The 21,167-nt window shown below is 40.4% G+C and overlaps 1 protein-coding gene across 11 annotated transcripts in view; it reads left to right on the top strand.

Annotated features, from left to right (window-relative positions):
• Window positions 1-17,943, top strand: part of Enpp2 (ectonucleotide pyrophosphatase/phosphodiesterase 2) — a 114,035-nt gene extending 96,092 nt beyond the window's left edge. For 6 of the 11 annotated variants that reach the window (XM_040730340.1, XM_040730339.1, XM_040730343.1 and 3 more), the window contains 7 exons: window positions 5,772-5,846; window positions 7,059-7,195; window positions 9,229-9,364; window positions 10,187-10,264; window positions 11,678-11,810; window positions 12,996-13,152; window positions 17,346-17,943. In XM_040730340.1, coding sequence (XP_040586274.1) covers window positions 5,772-5,846; window positions 7,059-7,195; window positions 9,229-9,364; window positions 10,187-10,264; window positions 11,678-11,810; window positions 12,996-13,152; window positions 17,346-17,516 — 887 coding nt within the window. In that variant the 3' untranslated portion in view covers window positions 17,517-17,943. The remainder of the gene's footprint in view (window positions 1-5,771; window positions 5,847-7,058; window positions 7,196-9,228; window positions 9,365-10,186; window positions 10,265-11,677; window positions 11,811-12,995; window positions 13,153-17,345) is intronic. The other 5 variants (XM_040730342.1, XM_040730341.1, XM_040730349.1 and 2 more) reach the window with 1 other exon arrangement.
• The last annotated feature ends 3,224 nt before the right edge of the window (window positions 17,944-21,167 follow it).

The raw sequence follows: 21,167 nt of genomic DNA, 5'->3' as shown, positions 1-21,167 counted from the left end.
GTATGAGGGTGTGTGCATGCTCACACCTGCACATGCATTGGATTCAGAGTAACCACTTTGGCTTTCTGACTTTAGATATGTATTGAGCGTTAGAAAGCAGTTTATAAATCTAATATTCTATATGGAAAGGTAAGATGTTTCTGGTTTTGTTTATTAGTTCAAAATAGAGATGCAGATGGCTGATACTTTGCAGATTGAGTCATGTGTAATATTGTAGCATTTCTGTGTTGCTGTTTTAATGTCATCTACTATGAAGTGAGTCAGAAGTTTATGTAAACCACATGTGAAAGTGGTATATTCCAGTCATGAAACAACCTGGAGTCTATTTGAGGTAAAAAAGTAGCAAATTAGTCTTAGGTGATGTTTTGCTGTCAATGTTTAGATTGCTATTCAATCAAGGCCTTTATAAAATAAAGAGGAAGAAAACTATAGTCTTCAAAATTGGTTTGATGACGTCATACTATTTCTAGGTAGGTGGCAAATTCTGAATCTGTGTTGCATAACAGCTGTTGTTTTCTGGTCACAAGTAGCTAGTGCAGTGGCAGATTTGCTGTGCAGTGAAAACTCATTTCCTTGTGACACTGAGTCAGAGGACGAAGGAATGAATGGCATGGAAAATGTCAACTCTCTTCACAGGCACTTCTGGCATTATAACCCGAAAAGGAAGAACCACACTAGTAACTTTTACCTTAGTCTTCTCTCCATTGCTACAAAATGCTTTGCATTTTCTTAAGCAAGGGTGTACTGTCACCTTTGCATGCAAAGGAACTTAGATCATTTTAATGCCTATGTATGTTTGGCACTTTACACGTCTTAAAAGAAGTTAATTTATATGTTAAAAAATGACAGTAATTTTTGCTGACTGGTTAAAAGATTCCTGACTGTTGTTGGGAGCTCTCTGGGTCTCTGGGGCCTTTTCATTTCCTGAAATGCTTCCTGTTTCTGTTGGCTTTTTGAAGACTCTGTCGTGCTAAAGAAGGGAGATGCCATGCTTGTTTTTCTCAGTATATGCGTATCTGTGCATGTATTATGGAAAGCATTGGGAAATTTACCAGGTCTTTCATTGCTTGTGATTTATAGTATGATTCAAGGTCTTGATGCTAGACACTAAGTTTGAATAATTTTTACCTACCAGTCTTCTTTGCTGCTATTTTAGTTGAGCGTGGACCCTTTGCTATTGCTATAACCATGGTTGCTTTGGCTGAAAACCGAACTTGATATTTTCTAGTCTTTGCTTCTCAGTGATGTAACATGTCTGAGCTATACAAGGCATTGGGAGGTTAAGTGTTTCAGGTTACAGAGCTAGGAAGTGCTGAGAAGAGATTTAACGCAAGCTCAGTTGTTGCTTTCTGAGAATGCTCCACCCTGGGGCGATTGTTAGGAGAGACTGTCTCGTGCTGCAATTTTTGCTGATTTTTTCTCATAGATGCTTTGATGCAAACACTTGCCTCACTGCAGATTCCTGGCAGGTGCTGCTTGAGCAGAGTTGGTGCTCAGAAAGAGTTGCACATTCATTCCAACACAACCAGACTGGAGACTACCGAAAACACTAGGAGAAGAAGAACCAGCTGGGTTGGGCGGTGGTGGCGCACAGCTTTAGTCCCAGCACTCAGGAGGAAGAGGCAGGCGGATCTCTGAGTTTGAGGCCAGCCTGGTCTACAGAGCAAGTTCCAGGACAGACTCTAAAGTTACGCCGAGAAGCCTTGTCTCAAAAACAAACAAGCAAACAAACAAACAAAAAAGACAAAGCAAAACAAAAAGAATAACTAGCTGGAAGTTGGAGCCTAGCATTTTCATGGGCCATACATTTGAATTATCTTGTGTAAACTTACATCATCAATAGAGGTGACCCTAGTGATGATCCCAATCTATCTCAAAATTCTATTAGGCAGGCCACATGTAGACATCCAGATTTTTTTAAAAATTCACTTGTTAACTGGTTACTAATCAGACATGTGACTGGTATCGTTGGAGACAGACTATATAACATGGATTTAGTCCCGGTCTTCATAAAGTGATTGTTCTGTTGCAAGGTTTAGCAAGCAGATGAATTACAACAGGTTTCTTGTCTGGTTTGTTTTTGGTTTTTTGAGACAAGAGTTTTCTGTAGCCCTGACTGTCCTAGAAGTTACTCTGTAGATCAGGCTGGCCATGAACTTCCATTGATGCCTGTCTCTGCCTCCTAAGTGCTGGGATTAAAGGCGTGTGCCACCATCCAGCTAACAACTGGATGTTTTACTTATGGAATTGGAAAGCAAGAGATGTGACAGGAAGCATGGAATCAGTTACCATGGAGGCTGGAATGGCCGTGAATGACAATAGGTACTTGTAAGGCAGAGAAGGAGGAAAAGGGAAGGATTTTTTTTTGTTAGAGACTTTGTGATAAATTTTAAGCATATGTTACTGTGGGAGTGACTGTTTAAGAAAACAGAGGATTTTCTTGTGGTTCCAAGTCCATCTGCTGGAGTATGAATCAGGAAGCAGAGGAGGGAGATGAAACACAATCTTGAGTCTGGATGACTAAACTTTGGAAGACAAAAAAGAGTGAATTCTGGGCAAGTCCACACCACTTAAAAGAATCGTCTCACGGTCTTTTGCCAAATGTGGTATCTGGAGGGCAACGCTGGCCTATTCAAAAATGCCAGAGATGCTACTGTAAACAGAGAGCTTGGGTGTGGGAGGAAGGCCGTGTCTGGAGCCCTGTTCCATAGGAGCTCAGTCTGGGAAGACATGGTCTACACTAGATCCACGTCAGGAGATCGCAAGAGGGCCCTAGGGAGATGGCTCACTGGTGAAGGGCTTGCAGTGCCAGCAAGAGGACCTGAGTCTGGATACCTAGCAGCCATGTTTAAAAAAAAAGACCTGGTATGTGTCTGTTTCCCCAGCACTCAGGAGGAGGAAACACATGCATTTCTAGACCTTCCTAGCCAGTCAGTCTAGTTAATCAGTGAGTCCTAGGTTCTGTGAGAGACCCTGTCTCAAAGAACAGGGTAAGACAAGTAATATCAACCCCTGACCTCCGTTTGCAAATGCACACAAGCATTAGCATGTACATACTTACATGAGACACACACACACACACACACACACACACACACACACACGTGAATTATGGGAGAGAAGATGGTTAAAGGGTGTTAAGGTGCTTTTGGATAGGAAAAGCTGCTTCAAAAGTTCTATAGCAGAGTAATGCAACTATAGCTGGCTACACTTAATTAATTGTGTATTTCAGCACTACTAGTAGGGAAATTTTTCAGTGTCCCAACACAAAGAAATACGTATTTAAGCTGGTTACTCTACCTATTCGATTGATCTGACCGTTGCAAATTTTGTGCTGGAACCAGACCACATAAATATGTACAGCAATTATGCCCAGTAAAAATTTCTAAAAATTTTTAGAATCAAATATTCAAAATGTCAATATTCTACATGGATTAGAAATCGAAGTAGGGAAAATTAAAAATGAAACCAGGAGAATATGTTGCAGAAAAAGAGCTTGTGGGCTGACCTTGAGACAAATATTTTAGCATGTGTGAAGACTGAGAGTCCAATCCATTTTGTGGTCTGAATAGGAGCATTTTAAGGAGAAATGCAGTGTGTGTTACAGAGAATGCAATGTGTGGTTGGTTCCCTGAGATGTCCAAGGCTAATAGCTGGACCACGTCTGGACCTGTGATTTGCAGACAATAAAAAAGTAAAACCTAAATCCTGATTCCGAATCTCAAAATTCATTTTTCTTAGGAAGATGATTTCTCTTCTTCCTTGCATGAATTATTCAGCTACAAAGAGAGCTGGGTAGATTTCTAGAGAGCCAGGTGGGGATTTGGGTTGGATTTTTGGGAGGCTGTTGATATCATTGTGTGTTTTGTCTTCATAAGTTCGATAAGAATTGACACAAAAGCAAATGAGATGATGATATGTTTTTGTTCTGGCTGTGTTCAAAAAGCTGCAGCTGTGTCAATAGCTTGAAGCCGTGGAGTTGATTTCTGAAGCAAACCCAGTCTTTGTGGGTTGAACAGAAGAGGGGACAGAAATGGAGAGGCTTCCTGGGGAGACTCCTTAGTCTGCCCTGCCAATCTCATGCCTCGTCTCTCTTTTCCTCATGTCTCTCTCACTTCTTTCTTTAAAACTCTAGGACTGCGTTGTTTGCCAGATACTTGTGGTTGTTAATAGCCACTCAAGGGCAATGGATACAAACCAGTGTGTAGACCCTACTGGTTTAATATTATGCCCTATAATGGCCTTTTCACATGCTAGTTTATGCCTGCTTGTAATATGTCTCATTTGCTTTCTCATCACCCCGTGTGGATACCCCATATGATGCATGTTGGCTATAGATGGCAGGAGTGTCATTGAACTATGAGATATTTGAGGGTAAGAACTCTAAGCAGTCTTTGTTCGGTATCTCCATTCTCCAGCCCAAGACCTGGTACCAAGAAGGATCTTAATAAATGCTCAGTGACGGGATGTGCAAGGAGCTAAGGGACAGGATTGAGACTGGGGAGACAGCTCAATTAGCAATGTGTCTGCCACAAAAAAAGCATGAAGACCTGAGTTTGCATCTCCATCACCTCTGTAAAAAATGGGCATGGCAGTGCATGCCTGTAATTCCGGAACTGGGCTGCAGAGACAGGCTGATCATTAGGACTCACTGGGCAATCATTCTAGCTAAGTCAGTGAATTCCAGATTTATGAGAGACGCTGTGTGGACAAACTAAGGTGGAGAGAAACAGAGGCATTTGGTGTTGACCTCTGCCATCCATACGCTCAAACAAACACACATATGCACATTCACCATGAACGCATACTCTAAGTGAAAAGTGTGATCCAGAAGAACCTAAACTATCACTAGCAGATAGGGGGAAGAATCACATGTATCCCATAGAATTATTTACAACGGTCATGGGTAGGGTACTACAAGCAAACCAGCTCCTGGGAAAAAGACAGTTATAGCGGAAAATGCCAAGAAATGGGGAGGACTGGATGAAGGAAGGGCCAGAGATTGTAGATCATCTATACTATTGTTTAGTGGGTATTCTACGGAGGGTGCTACGTGTGGGCAGAAGGCTGCTCATCTGCTGGCTTTTTTTTTTTTTTTTTTTGGTTTTTCGAGACAAGGTTTCTCTGTATTGTTTTGGACCCTGTCCTGGAACACTCTCGATAGACCAGGCTGGTCTCGAACTCACAGAGATCCGCCTGCCTCTGCCTCCCGAGTGCTGGGATTAAAGGCATGCGCCATCAACGCTCGGCATCTGCTGGCTTCTTAATGGGACAGATACACTGGTGTCTTAGTCACTGCTCTCTTGCTGTGAAGAGACCATGAACAAGGCAACTATTTTAAAAGAAACATTTAATTGGGGCTGGTCTATAGTTTCACAGGCTTAGCCCATTACCAACATGGTAGGACGTGCAGCAGGAGGCATGGCAGTCCTGTGCTGGAGAAGTTGAGAGCTTCGTTCCAATCCATAGGAGCAGGAGAGAGGGAAAGAGAGACAGCGAGCTAAAGAGAGAGCCTGAGAGACAGAGACAGAACCTGAGCTTGGCATGGACTCTCTGAAACCTCATCACCTACCCCCAGTCATGCACTTCTAACAAGGTCACAACTCCCAGTCCTTCTAATCCTTTCAAATACTTCCTCTTCCTGATGACTAGGATTTCAAATACATGAGCTTATGGAGGCCATTCTTATCCAAACCTTCACACTTGGTAAGCTTTGAAACATAACTGACAGAGAACAACTTCTCAAAGAATTTCGATACTTCTGCTTCCAGCTGAAACCGGGAAATTCAGAGGCAGCAAAAATGAAAACAAGAAAACCCTTAATGGAAGTTTTGAACCTAGAAAAGGTTTGGTCTGAGTTTGAAAGGAAAATCTGGGTCGGTTTATGGCCCCTCAAGTACTATTGCTAGATTTGCTGGCTTTTAATTTGTTTATTAGATTTTATTTAATAACATTATGGTACATTCTGATTCTTAGGGGCGGACCCCCAAGTTTGGCAGCTTAAGTGAGGCTTCTCCCTTTATTGCAAGACTCAGGAAGCCAAACTACTCAGAAGTTGCTTGCCTTGTGATATCATTGGCCACTTTGCCGCAAATCAGCAGTTCTACTTGGGAGGGTTTTGCAGAGTATCGTGTGAACATTTTTTTCTCCACTCCTTGCATAGAAGGGTAGCACTTTAATTAAAGCAACATGTATACATAATTTAATAAGTGCTTGCCAGATTTTCTTTAATAACAATTATAGTAAAAGCAGGTTTCTTTCTAAATCACTTAGGGAATTGAGTTCGCTAAGCTTTGGTCTCTAAATATGTGGGTATGCAGGGATGCCAGTTTCCATGAATTTATGGAAGTTTAGCCTATCCCAAGTGGGCAAGCCAAGTTCCAGGCTTCTCCTGTGGGTTGGAATAAAGCTTTGAGTCCTGGATTCTTATTTTTCACCTCCAAGAGTAAATAAGGCCTCGGTGACTGTCTTCCTTAAAGGAACCCATCTGCATTCAGGGGTCTGAAGTGAATTCTTTGGTAATACAGATGGGCTTCTCATCTGTACTTGAGGGACCCTCTTGGATGTCTGCATCTGTTATCTATACATGTTCCTTTAAGCCCACGCCTAAAGACAAAGCTGCTAACTACTTCCTTTTTTATACTGAAATAATGCGCATTTCAGTTGCAGTTTACAAATAATGGTAAGAAAGCCTTCTTCATGGAGTCCTTGACTAACCCGATAAACCTCTTCAGGGGTCAAATCATTTAATTTTGTAAGATCCAACCCTATTGGCATTCCATATAGCTTACTCATCTAAAGAATTCACTGTCTGTTTCCTTTCTATACAGACAGTTAAATCTGACAATTTCAAAAAAGCACTTATGCTATCATTTTGACCCTTGATAAGGTGATTGATAAACCACAGGAGTGTTAGGAAAACTAACTTGATTGCTGTCTTATTAATAAGTAAGCTAGCAAACTGTAGGCAGTGTGACTCTTCCAGAGTTTCACAGTTGGTGTGACTATGCATTGAATACTGTTTTTTTCTCTCTCTCTTTCTTTTCTTTCTTTCTTAGAGAGACATCTCCTGTATGGACGACCCGCAGTGCTTTATCGGACTAGATACGATATCTTATACCACACGGATTTTGAGAGTGGTTATAGTGAAATATTCTTAATGCCTCTCTGGACATCATATACCATTTCTAAGCAGGTTATTGAGAAAATGGGGGCTTATACTCTTCACGTGACATAATGACTGTTTCGACTAATAGATTTGTACCTTAATTTTTTTCTGCTGCATCTACCGTAATTTTATTTATTTATTTATTTCGTTAGCTAGTTATTTTGTGTGTGTGTGTGTGTGTGTGTGTGTGTGTGTGCGTGTGTGTGCGTGTGTGTGTGCATGCATGCCCATAGAAGAGAAAGGGCAGCCTTTGGAGTTTGTCCATCCACTCTGGGCTCAGTGATTGAACTCAGGTGTCAGTCTTGAAGGAAACAGTTTTCCTGCTTTATTGCAAGATATTTTTAAACTAGTGTTTGTTCAGTGTTCTGTCTGACCTACTGCAATACGTTAAGTGTTGAAAGAAACGTAATAATTCTCTTAGATTCTTTTTATTAAAGTGCTACGTTTTGCCCAGTAGTTACAGATGCCATGAAGGTCGGTTTGTTTGCTTGTTTTAAACAGATACTAATTTTTAGGGCAGTTCTTATTTAGCTGTCAGACGTAGTGAGTCCCTAGATATAGCCATGCTTAGTCTGACCTTACTTTCAACATCTTCTTTGTATTTTATTTTACTTTTTAAAAGTTGTCAAGAATTAAAAAAAAACAAGAAACCTATTAGGTTTCCTTATTTTAGTTTATGTGTGAAGGTTTTTTTTTCCTGCATGTATGTTTGTGTAGTACCACATGTCTCAGGCATAGGATCCCCTGGAACTGTATTTATGAATGGCTATGAATCACCATATGGGTGATGGGACCTGACCCCAAGTCCTCTGCAATAGCACCAAGTGCTCTAAACTCCTGAGCTCTGTCTCTACCCCACACTTGTAGTAATAAAAAAACATTTCAATTAGAGTAATGAGATAGTTACAGATTAGAAAGTAGAACAATGTATTTTGTAGTTGAAACACATATGTATTTGATATATCAAGCATATATTCTTAGAAACATATTTTCAACTTGTAAATGTGAATGACAAGAATATTACTTCCCCAACAATCTTGTTAATTTCTAGTGCGTGTGCATACATGCTAGTGCATACACACACACACACACACACACATATAGAGGTATGTATGCTTTTAAAATTAGGCATATATATATGTATGTATATATACATATATATATTTGTTTATGCATATGTTTGTATTTGTATGCATGTGTGGGTTTCCTAATGGACGCCATCCACCTCAATGTTTTGAGATAGGGTGTCACATTAGTCCAGAGTTTACTAAGCTGACTAGGCTGGGTGACCAACAAACATCTGGAATCAGCCGGTCTGCTTCGTCAGCACTAGGATTGCAAATGAGCCCACTGTGCCTGACTTTTCCTTCACTTGGGTTCCGAGAATTCAACTCAGGGTCTCACATGCCTGAAAGTCAAGTGCTTTACTGATGAAGCTGTCTTCCCAGCACATGTCTCTTAATTGAAAGAACATTTGGCTGGTTTTTGTTGTTTGGCTTTTGAGTCAGTCTTAGTATATAACTCTAGTTACTCTGGAACTTGCTATACAGACCTGGCTGGTCATGAACTTGTGAGCAGTCTTCTTGACTCAGCCTCTTGAACATGCCCAGCTATGGATTTTAGTTCTTAAATGACCTTATCAACAGTAAGATTTCTACTTTATGCAATGTTCGGCTTCAAACTTTGCTAAATTGACTCCACTGCAGAAAGCTAAGAGACTGAGAATTTTTTGGCATGTAGTATTTTTTTAAAAATGACTTTATAGCCGGGTGGTGGTGGCGCATGCCTTTAATTCGAGCACTTGGGAGGTAGAGGCAAGCGGATCTCTGTGAGGTCGAGGCCAGCCTGGCCTAAAGAGTGAGTTCCAGGACAGTCAGGACTGTTTCACAGAGAAACTGTCTCACAAAACCAAATAAAAAAGAAAGACTTTTTAAAATATCAGATTATGAATGATAGAAAGGCAGCAAGTTTGGGTTTGAGCTGTTCATGGTAGAACATTTTTGGGCTCTTTGGTCCCATCTCTGAAGAACATCACTGAGTGTCTCTGACTCCACATACAGGCTGAGGTCTCCAGCATCCCCGAGCACCTGACCCACTGTGTTCGCCCCGATGTTCGTGTGTCTCCAGAATTCAGTCAGAACTGTTTGGCTTATAAAAACGATAAGCAGATGTCATATGGATTCCTTTTTCCTCCCTGTAAGTTGCAGCATGCCAGGGTGTGATCACTGTGTGCGTATATGTCTGTGTCAGGGTGGGAGATACCATCGGGAGTTTGAAGCTCGCTGGTTAGGATTTCAGTGGTTCACACTTTCTTCATGGGGAAGCACTTGGGAGACTGAGATTCTCTCCAAATTGACCTAAAAATGACCAACTTTCAAGCATCGTGTTCTTCTGGAAAAATCTTAAGTATGGGGGAAACTTATTCTCTTTCACATTGTTAAGAGGGGTGTGAAAGAAATAGTAAGTTATGAGGACATTAATTCTTTCTTACAAAAGGTGCCTCATTTGACAGTTCTGTATGCTGATATGATGTCGATGTCATTTCTGTCCCCATTGTCCTCTCAGCCTTCCTCCTCCTGGGAGCCTTCTTTTCACCAAGTCTCTCTCCTATTTCCATGTCTTCTTTGTGTGTGGCCTATGGAGTTTAATAAGAGTCATTTGCCTCAGCGTGGGTGGGAGGCCATTTAGTGGCACTGCGCTGCAGAGGTGACTTCCTACAAACAATTATGTCTTATTATCTTAATGACATTTTTAAGGGTCTAAGTTATAATAATGGAATCAGAGAACTATAGACTCAAGAGCTCTGTAGGAAGAAAAGGGCTATACACACTTTCTGAGAGTTGTTGGGGGAGCGGAAGCCACTGAGTGGAGTGAGGTCGGAAACGTCTAATGGAGGAGATAAGTGGAAATAAAAGTGTAGATCCACTGGCTTCCAGCTGTTTGGGTTGGCCTAGAAGACTGCTCTCCTGTTGATGTCGACACGGACAAGCAACGTATTCTGTTTGCTCTCCTGATTAGATCTGAGCTCTTCCCCAGAAGCTAAATATGATGCATTCCTTGTAACCAACATGGTTCCAATGTATCCCGCTTTCAAACGTAAGTATATTTACCCAATAAACTGTTACTTAGAAAATAAATACTTTAAGTTTACCACTTACCTTTTTTTACCTCCATGATGATTTTAATAATACCTTGCAAATGTTCGGCTTTTATACCTTTTGAAGACTTTTTAATATAAATTCTCTACAGCTGACCTGCCTGAGAGGGAAGCTGGCAAGTCACCTAGCCCTTGCTTATAATTAGGAAGTTGACATCATAAAAAGTGACCTAGGTCATGAGTGGTAGAGCCGAAATGAACCACAGTCTAACCGCCAGTTGTTTCTATTTTAATGTTTATTATTTTTAGGATGGAATATTCCTGAATTTTAGAGGTCACTTGCACCCTTCACAACATCTATATTTATGTATTGAGCATGTCTGCAAAGGCCATGAACACCCCTTGCCTTTAGGGTGCTTGTGTTTTCTGAATGTTAGCCTTAAAACCTAAAAGAGGATTATGAATATTCTTGTTTATCAGAATACTAATTCAGATGACTTTAAGGTCATAAAAATTATTATTTTAGCTTCTTTGACCATAATATTCATCCGTCCACAGATGAGTATTCATGGTTGATACTGATTCTGTGAATTGAATAAGCACTTAAACTTAGGCCTTCAAAACCCAGTGTTAGTCCCTAATGTGTGACCATTGACTATGTAATCATAAAAGTGCCATTTTTTTTCAGTACTGTGTATTGAACTCGGAGCCCACACACCTTAGACACACACTACACCACATAGCTATATCCTCCGATGCTTACCCCCTTTTGAGATGCATTTCACGCAGTCTTGTTACTTTTGAACTTGCTGTGAAGCTGAAAAGGATCTTGTCTCTACCTCCTGGCTTCTGGGCACAGTCATTTGCTACCATATGGAGTGTATACAGCACTGAGAGTGAAGACTAGACTTCGTGTATGCTAGCAAAAACACTCTCTGCCAACTGAGCTCCATTCCCTAGCCCTAGAATTTAGGAAACTTTATTGTCTGATCTCTAAAGATTTACTTGCCTAATGGTTAAAATACTTCCTCTTCTAACACACAGTAACTCTATCTGGCATACTCTGCCCCCACCCTTTGCCTGGGACAATGCGTCCTCTTCTACATACACGGTAACACAATCTGGCATGCTCTGCCCCCACCCTTTGCCTGGGACTCCTCTTTAACCTCCACTGGGAACTTTCCAGACCTCCTGGGTCAGAGTTACTGCCCCCCCCCCTAGCATCACCTGCTTTCTCTTCTCTGTCCTTTTACAAGTTCCTAGTGAACAACAAAGATAACACTGGAGAACAGGTTTTGATGGGTCATAGGAGCTCTCGGCTTCTGACATTAGCACTTGAAGGAGGTATCCTACAGAGTTTGTCTGAAACAAGTGTGTTTGTGCATGAAGAACTGATTTGTGTCTTCGCACAGGTATCTGGACTTATTTCCAAAGGGTTTTGGTGAAGAAATATGCTTCAGAAAGGAATGGAGTCAATGTAATAAGTGGACCAATCTTTGACTACAATTATGATGGCTTACGTGACACTGAGGATGAAATCAAACAGTGAGCTGGGTTTTTTTTCTGTTCTGTGTGAGACACCTAAATTCTGAGACATCACTCAAGGATTTTCATATGCTAGAGGACAGTTCATAGGCTTAGATTTCTTCCTTTCAATTTTATTATTAAAATCTTTAGTTGTCTTCAATCTTTGATTAAATGTGGCTTTAGTAGTTAGAATGAAATTTTGATTTTGTGGTAGAAAAAAGTGTATCAATACTATTTTTGGAATTATCATTATTCTTCAACAATTCTTCAGTAGAAAAAAATGTGATTTTAATTTGTTTCCATTATTTTTGGAGACCTTTGGAATCTTTCTATTCTCTGAGTCAGTATGTCCTTATTGGAAAGTCTTTGAATTCAATTATCTTCTCTCCCCTTGGTACTATTGGACAAATAAAAGATAAGGTAAACCCTTTGCTTATAAGGAGTATATAATTAGTGCATTTATACATGCACAAATAATCAGAAATTAGCACAAAGTGTATAAATAATATAGATACAGACATTGACTTACTCCATTCTTAGTAATTCAGAAGAGAAATTTCATCTTAATTACATATGTATTGTTGGTCACTTTGATGCTTTTTAAACAAAATTAAGTTCACCCAATTTCAAGATTTAGAAAAGGATTAAGATTATAGCAGCAAGCTGGGAGACGGATTTAAATGTGTACGCTTTGCTCAATGGGAGAAATCCCTTGACATTGGTGTTTCCTTTGTGTCAAGTTCTGGCTCTCAGTGTAGGCTAAAAGTGCTACTATTCCTCTACATCCAGTGTCTTGTGACTCTGAACCATTTTCTATACCCATGAAAGTCATCTTTTTGAAACACAAATCTAGTATTGACACTCCATATCCCCCAAGCCTTCAATAGAGAGTTTCAGCCTAAGCCATAGCACCAAAAACTCTGGAAAACCAACACAATTGTCTTTTATAAACTTTTCTAGCTCTTTGCTGAACTTCATTATTCTAATCACCACTTTTTTTTCAACCCAGCCACTTTACTTTCTTAGAACGTCTTTCTCTTTCTACCAGGTAGAGGCAGGGAGACAATTCTGGGCAGAGAGAATATCATGTTTAAAGAGAGAGCATCGTGTTTTAAAGTAGGCTAGCAGAGTGTCATCATGGGTAAGCATTTTTAAGAGAAAGCCTTGGTACGTGTTGTAATTGTATTCACTTTGCTGGTTCAGGTATGTGGAAGGCAGCTCTATTCCTGTTCCAACTCACTACTATAGCATCATCACCAGCTGCCTGGACTTCACTCAGCCTGCAGACAAGTGTGACGGTCCACTCTCTGTGTCCTCCTTTATCCTTCCTCACCGACCCGACAATGACGAGAGCTGCAATGTGAGTTCAGGGGCAGACTCAGCTCCGTTTCTTAACTTGTATCCCCACTATTGAACCAGAATGAACCACATGGGTCACCCAACCAAATGGAAAGGGGAAATGGCCCAAGGAGAACTTTACTGAATATATAGGCACCTGATATTTTATAATAATATTTTTGTGTTTTTCACTTACTGTGTGTGTGCATATATGTGTACATTTACCACAGTTCTATGTATATATTCAATTTGACAAAGGATGAAGTGCCCAGATGTTTTTTATGATCACAAAAGGATATATCAAAAGGGAAAATAGTACAATTTTGATACTAGTTAGTGTAGAATGAGAGTTGAAAGGCATTTACTGTATTAATTTTTTCTTTTGTAGGTGCTTGAAAATATTCATGATAAAAGCTTTTAAAACACATGCACACATACATGCAACACTTATTATTCAGATTATCTTTTGCTACTAGTTATGGGAAGGTATAACGGTCATTTCGTAGGCCAGAGAATTCCTGTATTGTTTATTTTTATATGGAGAGAGGTAGGAAGCAGTTGATATAATGAAAAGGCCCTTAGGAGAGGCTAGAGAGATGACTCAGTGGTTATGAACATTGGCTGCTCTCCTAGAGGACCAGAGTTCAATTCCCAGCACCTACATAATGCCTCATAACCACCTAGAACTCCAATCCCAGGGATTCCAGTGCCCTCTTCTGGCATCTGTAGACATACCAGGCATACACTTGTTACACAGACATCCATGCAAACAAACTATCCATACTCATAAAATTAAAAAAAAAAGAAAAATCTCTCAACAAGAAGATAGGCTGGGCTATGTGTACAGACAGAGTTAAAGCTCAGGGACAAGCAATAAATTCTCTTCATACACATTTATTGTGATGGAAACTCTTTGTTGCAAGTTTGAGTATAGAAGTAATAGCTTATAATGCTTTTATTTCACTAGTAGAGAGAACAGGGATGAAATCTACAGAATGGGATTGTTAGTCAATAAATTATACTCAAATGCCTAAACTGTGTACAGAGTTCTAAAAGAATAAACTCCATTAGATATAGCCAAAAACTCCTAGGCATCCTACTAAATATGGCTGAGAATAAAACATGAATAAAAAATAATGACATTAAGAAATAAAGGGTCAGCTGGATGTAGTGGTCCATGCCTTTAATCCCAGCACTTCTATCTCTGTGAGTTTCAGGATAGCTAGGGCTGTTACACAGAGAAACCCTGTCTCGAAAAACAAAAAAACTAAATTAAATGCCATAATAATTGGTCCAATCAAGATCATCATATTCTTGTTTCATGGGCATTATGGCTCTTGCACAAAGCTTCAATTATGGATAAAGAATTTAGGCCATGACTGTTCAAAGCAAAATAGAAATTTCAGGGAATACTAGAAATGTGAACTATGATACAAGAAACTGGTTACATTTTTCTCAAATATTGGATTTGATGGGATATAATATTTTACAATTGATAGTAGCCAAAAGACTAAGAAGCGGTGGGGATTTTTTTAAATTGCTTGTTGTCAAAAATTTAAAACTATAGTGGTAGTTGTATTAATGCTCATTGTAATAGCCGCAGAAGTCATTGTTACCATTTACTGAGTATGTGTTAGGGCCCAAACACTGTGTGTAGGTCCTCTACTTACATTGTTCCTAGATGTAGTCACCCTGTAAGGTCTCTCTTTCTTTCTTCTGCCTTTGTGTTAACTTCTAAGAAACTTATATTTACTAAAGGATGATGGTTAGTTTGTATGATGGTGAACTTTAAATTCCAAAGATAATTAGCAGATATCTGTAGAGAATGCCAGGAGTTTTTCTTATTGTGCAATTAGATAAGCAAGAAAAATGTTTCCTCAGAAGGGCAACGTTTTAGGTTTTGCTTTAAGGAATTTAAGTTGGAGGAGGTTGAGCATGGGCTTCAACAGCTATTGGCAAGATTCATAAGATTGAGGTCATAGAACTGAACCCTGGGTATGGTCGTAGATACTTGAAAAGGAGGCCGGAAGGCAGAAGTTTGTAACTAGAGGGTTTCTGAGTCCCTGCTTGTGGTTGGAAAGGAGGAAGAAGGGGGAAACTGAAAGTAAGAGATAGGCTGCCATCATTTCATTGGCTTGATGCTCTAGTTGTGGTTGTTCCTAGCGGAATGTAATATCCCTTGTAAAATCACTGTACTTCCCTTGAGAAAACCTCCGCTATATGAAAAAACTGTTGGGGGGTAAACTAAACACATATAAAACGAAATTCAAAATTGCTCCTACATTGAAAGATAAAGTAAAAGTCACATAGACATTTATACATATGGTAAGCTGTTTAAAGTATATCTCAGTTCCTTGGAAATTCTCCTATCACTGCAGGAATGTGGCAGTGGGTAAGTTTGCATCCCAGCGGGCCACTTCTTCTGGCTTCTGTGGGCACTGTAGATGGGTAGTGCTAAGATAGAACATTCACACATAGAAGTAAAAAAATAATAATAAATCAAACCTTAAAAAGAATGAATATCTACAGCACAAAAAAACATGACTGAGCTTTCGTTGCATTAATATTCTGTTATTGATTTTTAAAGTCTTTTGTCTTTCCTATTTGCTTGGATTCTTACAACCTAGCTCGCTGTGATTTTGAATGCAGCAAGTCTTTGTAAACTCTGTCCACATAACTGCATTTTAACGTTGGACTCACTGACCATTGAAAAAATCCAACAAAAGAGCAAAATACAAAATTTCTCCCAAAATATAACCTTATGCTTACCCTGAGGGGGTCTTGACCCATCAGGAGACCTCCTACTTTGTTAATTACATGGTTGTGCTGTGGACTGGTCAGTAGCATTGTGGGGAGGACTAAATTTAGGGTTGACTTTATTGGGAGTTGCAGAATCTTGGTTTAGGTTAGGCCAGGAGGGTAGGTTCTGAAAGGCCTGAATCCTAGCTTCTGCCTGCAAAGCCATTTCTATACCTCTCCTGGAATGGCCAGGCATTGGTTTCCTGAACCAACAAGCTCACGGTGTATATTTAGACCTGGCCTGGGCTGCTGTCACTCTTGGTCCAGCTCTGTGTGGGTTGGAACTTTCTGAGAAAACCTTTGCAGGTTCATGGTCCTCGGTGTCTGGTTCATGGAGATCACGAGTGGTCAAGAGTTAGGTGAGGGTGAGTCTGAATATTCTCACCTGGGCTGTGCAGGAACCAGTAAACCTCTCTAAAGACTCTCGCTGGACATTTCAGCTCAGAGACAGTAGGGAGTGCTGTTGCCTTCCTGCCCCTGGCTACTACTAAAGAGAAATTTTTGACTTAATTCATAGGACACTCGGATCTCATTATGTCCTCTCCCCATTATTGAAATAATTTTGAGATATGAGGGTTTCTTCATTTGAAGTATCTTCTAGTTTCATATAAGGCCTGGAATACATTGTTCTGTCATTCTGCGTGGTTTCAGTCTGGAGTTTTGCCAATGAGACTATTTTATGTGAGCAGCTAAGACTGAAGGAGATTCACTTCCTTTCTTTGGTGGTGTTAGTATTGACTTGCTTTCCTTTTCTTTCTTCTCCCTTTAAATTTTTTTTCTGTCTTCCAGTGAGCCTGTGAAGTAAGCATTAATACACTTGTCAATCAAAGAAGCTTGGTGGAGGGGCGGGACATCAGTAGCTTTTGCAAGTCACTGAAGCAAGGAAATGGTGGAGCTGAATTTCCAACTCAGACTTTTTGGGCCCCAAAGTGCCGAACATACCAACTGCCCTATTTCAGGGTGACCTCAATATCAGATAGTAGTTCAATGCCATTGACTGCATGGTTGATGGCTTCTGAGTACCCTTGGGATACACACCAGCTTCCTGTCTATTTTGGGAGCCGAAAGAGCCCTCCAGGTTGAGTGTGTGCTGATTTCAACCCTACTTTTGATGGCTGAGAGGGAAAAGAAGGGTTCAGATTCTGCAGGGTCCACGATTTTCTTAATTTTGTTTTGGGCCTTGAGAACCTCGTGAGAATTCCGACTCTTCACACCAGGTTTCTCATTTGTTCTGCACAGCAAATTACTGCTGAAAATGTTTAAAGCCGAGGGAAGGTGTCTGTGGTGCATTCCTGACATGAATCCAGTCGCTAGGGGAGGGTCAGGCAGGAACTGCATGCTTTAGGTCAGTGTGCAGAAGTATGGAAATGATAATCTCTTCTAGAAAACAATCTGATTGCTTCATTTCCCTTGCAGAGCTCAGAGGATGAGTCCAAGTGGGTAGAGGAACTCATGAAGATGCACACAGCTCGGGTGAGGGACATTGAGCATCTCACCGGTTTGGACTTCTACCGGAAGACTAGCCGTAGCTATTCAGAAATTCTGACCCTCAAGACATACCTGCATACGTACGAGAGCGAGATTTAACTTTCTGGGCACGTGCGTTGTAGTCTCAGCAACTGGTGTATATTTTTATATTGTGTTTGTATTTATTAATTTGAAGCAGGACATTAAAAAAACACTTAGTATTTTAATCCTCTACCAAATCTGACATATTAAGCCTGAATGACTGCTATTTTTCCTCTAATGCTTGATTTAGACAGAGTTGCGTTCTGAGTAGAGCTTGTAGTGAACACTGTGGCTTGTGATCCGAGTAGGAGCTTGCACATGGTGCTGAAGACTGAACATTTGCATTGAGGAAGTACGACTTTTCTGTGCACAGTCACCACATGTAGTCCTGTTCTGTATTGAAATACTGATTGTGTAAAGTTGCATTCATCTGCGGTTAACTTTGACAGACATATTTAAGCCTTATAGACCAATCTTAAATACAATAAATCACATGTTCAGATTTTCCCTGCTTTTGTCTGGTCTTCGTTTCATCTGTAAATCTAGGGGTTAACTTCAGGTGTGTCCATGCTCATGAGGAACACATTTCTTTCCCTGAGTCCTCTTACCATTTGCTTCCTCGATAATTAACTATATGATGGTATAGGCACATACCTCTGGGAACTCAGAAGGACAGAGAAAAAATGAATTAGAAATGAGAATGAGAAAAATTGTTTTGTAAGGGATTTCAAACTTTGGAAGAATAGTCTCTTTTGATTGGTTCAGTTCAAAATTCTCAACAGTAGATTCAACCTTAACTGTTTTGTGGAGCTAAGGTTATAAATAGCATTAGTTGATTGGACATGTGCAAGACACTGTGTTCAATTCCCTGTTCTACAAAAATAAAAACTGTGTTAAGCATGTATTCCATACAAAACATCCACCTAGCAACCATAGAGAATGTAAAGAGAAGAAAGTATGTTGAACTCTACAAATAAACATATAGTCAACCAACCAAATTAGAGAGAAATGCCAAAGACAAGGTGTTAGTCACAGTACAATGTCAGAAGAGTATGAACACGATTTCAAAGCACATAGTTATGGCTTCAAATTATGTTGATGTACAGAGCAAAGTGTCGCGTCTGCTGCGCGGCCTGTGTCCGAGAACGTGCGGAGGGTGTCGGGGATTGACAACACAGAGACTCGTTCAATGATGTAAAGAAAACTTTAAGCAGGCTCCAAAAAGGTTCAAGAAAACTTCCCAAGAAAGGCTCCCACCAGAGAAGCTTCTGCTCTCTCCTCTACCCTGGCTGGTTCCCCTCTGACCCCAGAAACTGATCTGGGCGTGGCAGAAGGGGCGGTTAGTCTTTGGACAAGGTCGAGGTCAGGGTGGTTTCTGTAGGCAGGCCTTTTCCAGGAACTTAATGCCCCCAGGCATTGTATTGTTTTTAGCAAACATGTCTTACAGCTGCCTACTCCCAGGCAGAAGGGGAAGTGGGTCTCTGCTCAAGGTCTGGTGTTCCCACAATTCACCCCTTTTTATTTTTAAATGAGGCACTCCTGGCTTAGGTCAAGTAGGGTCACCCTCCCTTTCCCGTCATTGGGGGACCTTGAACCCCTGTCTTAGGCGGGAGGGGTCTTCCCCACAGGTGGCCCGTCATCAGAGCACCCCAACTATAAATCATCTGTAACCAACCTTCATGGCTATTGGGATTGCCATGGGCTAGGCTAAGCAATACTTGGTTACGGATCTCTTGCCTCTGGGACAAGGCACGTTTGAGCCTGGCATAAAGCCAGAATGCCTACCGCCACTGCCACCATTTCCAGGACCCCCATTGACATAGCGCCTCTCCATCACCGTACCCATCACCAGATCTGGGCCATAACATTCTACCAGCCTTCGTCTGTTACAAGGGTAACCCACACGTGATTTACATTCTGTTACAAGGGTAACCCGCATGTGATTTACATTTACAATTTGATGAAGTTTACAATTGTTCCAAGATCTGCTCAGGAAAGCATTTAGAAAGTGCACTTGCACAGATACATTAGGTACAATCATTGATGTTACACATGTAGCATTGTGAAATATATGAACAATAGGCTTGTTGCACTATCCACAGAGCACCAATTTGTTCCTGTGGTGATGCAGTTTGTTGATTTAACGTCAGCTGATTATGCGACTTGAGTCAAAGTCTCCTTTTTGTCGCATTAGGACAAGTTGCACCTCTCTAGAAAAATACACTGGCCTAGTCGTGATTCCAGAAACAGGAACCATCAAGTCTGATATTTCAAGTGACCATGTCCTGTTCAATTACTTAAAAGAGGCTTTTGCCCCTCATCCCAGTCCATACGAATGTCCAAAGGTTTTAAATGGGTCCTTTTTTCTCTATTGGCTTCATGATGAAAACTCATGGGTCCGGAAGGTTGATGCAGCAGGTCTGTTGAGAAACTGGAAATCTCGAACCGACTGTTTTCTTTCTTTCTTGGGCTCTAGATTCGATGACAGCAAGGTTCAGGAACACTGATTTAGGAGATCTCACTCAAACTGGCTTAGGTAGGCTCCCATGGTCTCAGGTCCAGTTTTTCTCTGCTCCATGCCGAAGCTTTTATTCTTTTCCTACAAGAAAACACAAACATGCCCTCGACCCCAAATTAGGGTCTTCTCCACTGTTTAGTGCATGGATGTCTCCATTTGACCTGAGCAATGGTTGCTCAAGTTCCATCATGCCAGAATCTGTCTGAAGCTCACTGGCATTCACATTATAAAATTTTTAAATGAGGAGTGTATTATTTGATGAGTCATGTGGGGACTGGGGACATTATTCCCCCTTTTTATTTTCTAAAAAATTTTCTTTTTGAACTGTTGAAGCTGAACCATAACAGTAGAAGGATTTGTCTACCCTCCTTGGTTAACTATCTAGGTAAATTGGGATTACTACTTAGATTATTTGTAGATGCCCATTAAAAAGGACATATCCATTAAATATTTCCCAAAAACTTCTGAAAATCACTCAAAGATTGTAAACTATACTGTGTCCAAATAACTTTTGAAAATTATTTGAAGTCTGTGAGCAGTCTTTCCCAATCTAACCTATAGAGCTCTCACTAGCTGACAAGGCCTTATTTGTATCTTAAATTTTTCTGTAAAAACATTAACAGACTGGCTGGATGTTCCTTTTGGCTATATTTCAAGCAATCTAGGTAGCTTCTTAACTATTTTTGAAGGGATTTAAGTATCCTTTTAATCATATAAGCAGTTCACACTCACGCATTCACAATCACATTTCATACATACCGGTGTGGCCACACCATACATTCAGAACATACATGCATCTTTCAGTCATCCTTTTTCCCTAGGTCATGATTAGTCTGTTGCAATGAAGCTACCTTAATTGAAATCTATGTAAAAGAACAACTCCAGCCAATCCTTGAACTAAAAGGTTAAAAAGTCCTGTATGTTCTTTATCATTCCTCCATTTGAGCTACAGTCATGGGGTACAGCTGTACCTACTCCTTGTAACTGTAGATGCAAGGTAGAGAGGCCAAGCTTTTGGCCAAAAGTTTTTAGAGATGACTCACAAAATAGAACTTAAATGTAAACAAAATTTTCCATTCTATATACCTTTGTCTTTTTCTTTTTCTTTACTTAATACCAGTACCTTTTTACTGTTACAAATTTTTTGTTTCACCCATTTTTTTTTTAAATCAGGGTTTCTCTGTATTGTTTGAGGCTGTCAGTCCAGCCTG

The sequence above is a fragment of the Mesocricetus auratus genome, unplaced genomic scaffold (genome assembly GCF_017639785.1).
Source record: "Mesocricetus auratus isolate SY011 unplaced genomic scaffold, BCM_Maur_2.0 Super-Scaffold_100023, whole genome shotgun sequence".
Lineage (NCBI taxonomy): Eukaryota > Metazoa > Chordata > Mammalia > Rodentia > Cricetidae > Mesocricetus > Mesocricetus auratus.
Note: the sequence above shows the minus strand (reverse complement) of the source record. Positions and strands in the feature narration are given on the sequence as shown.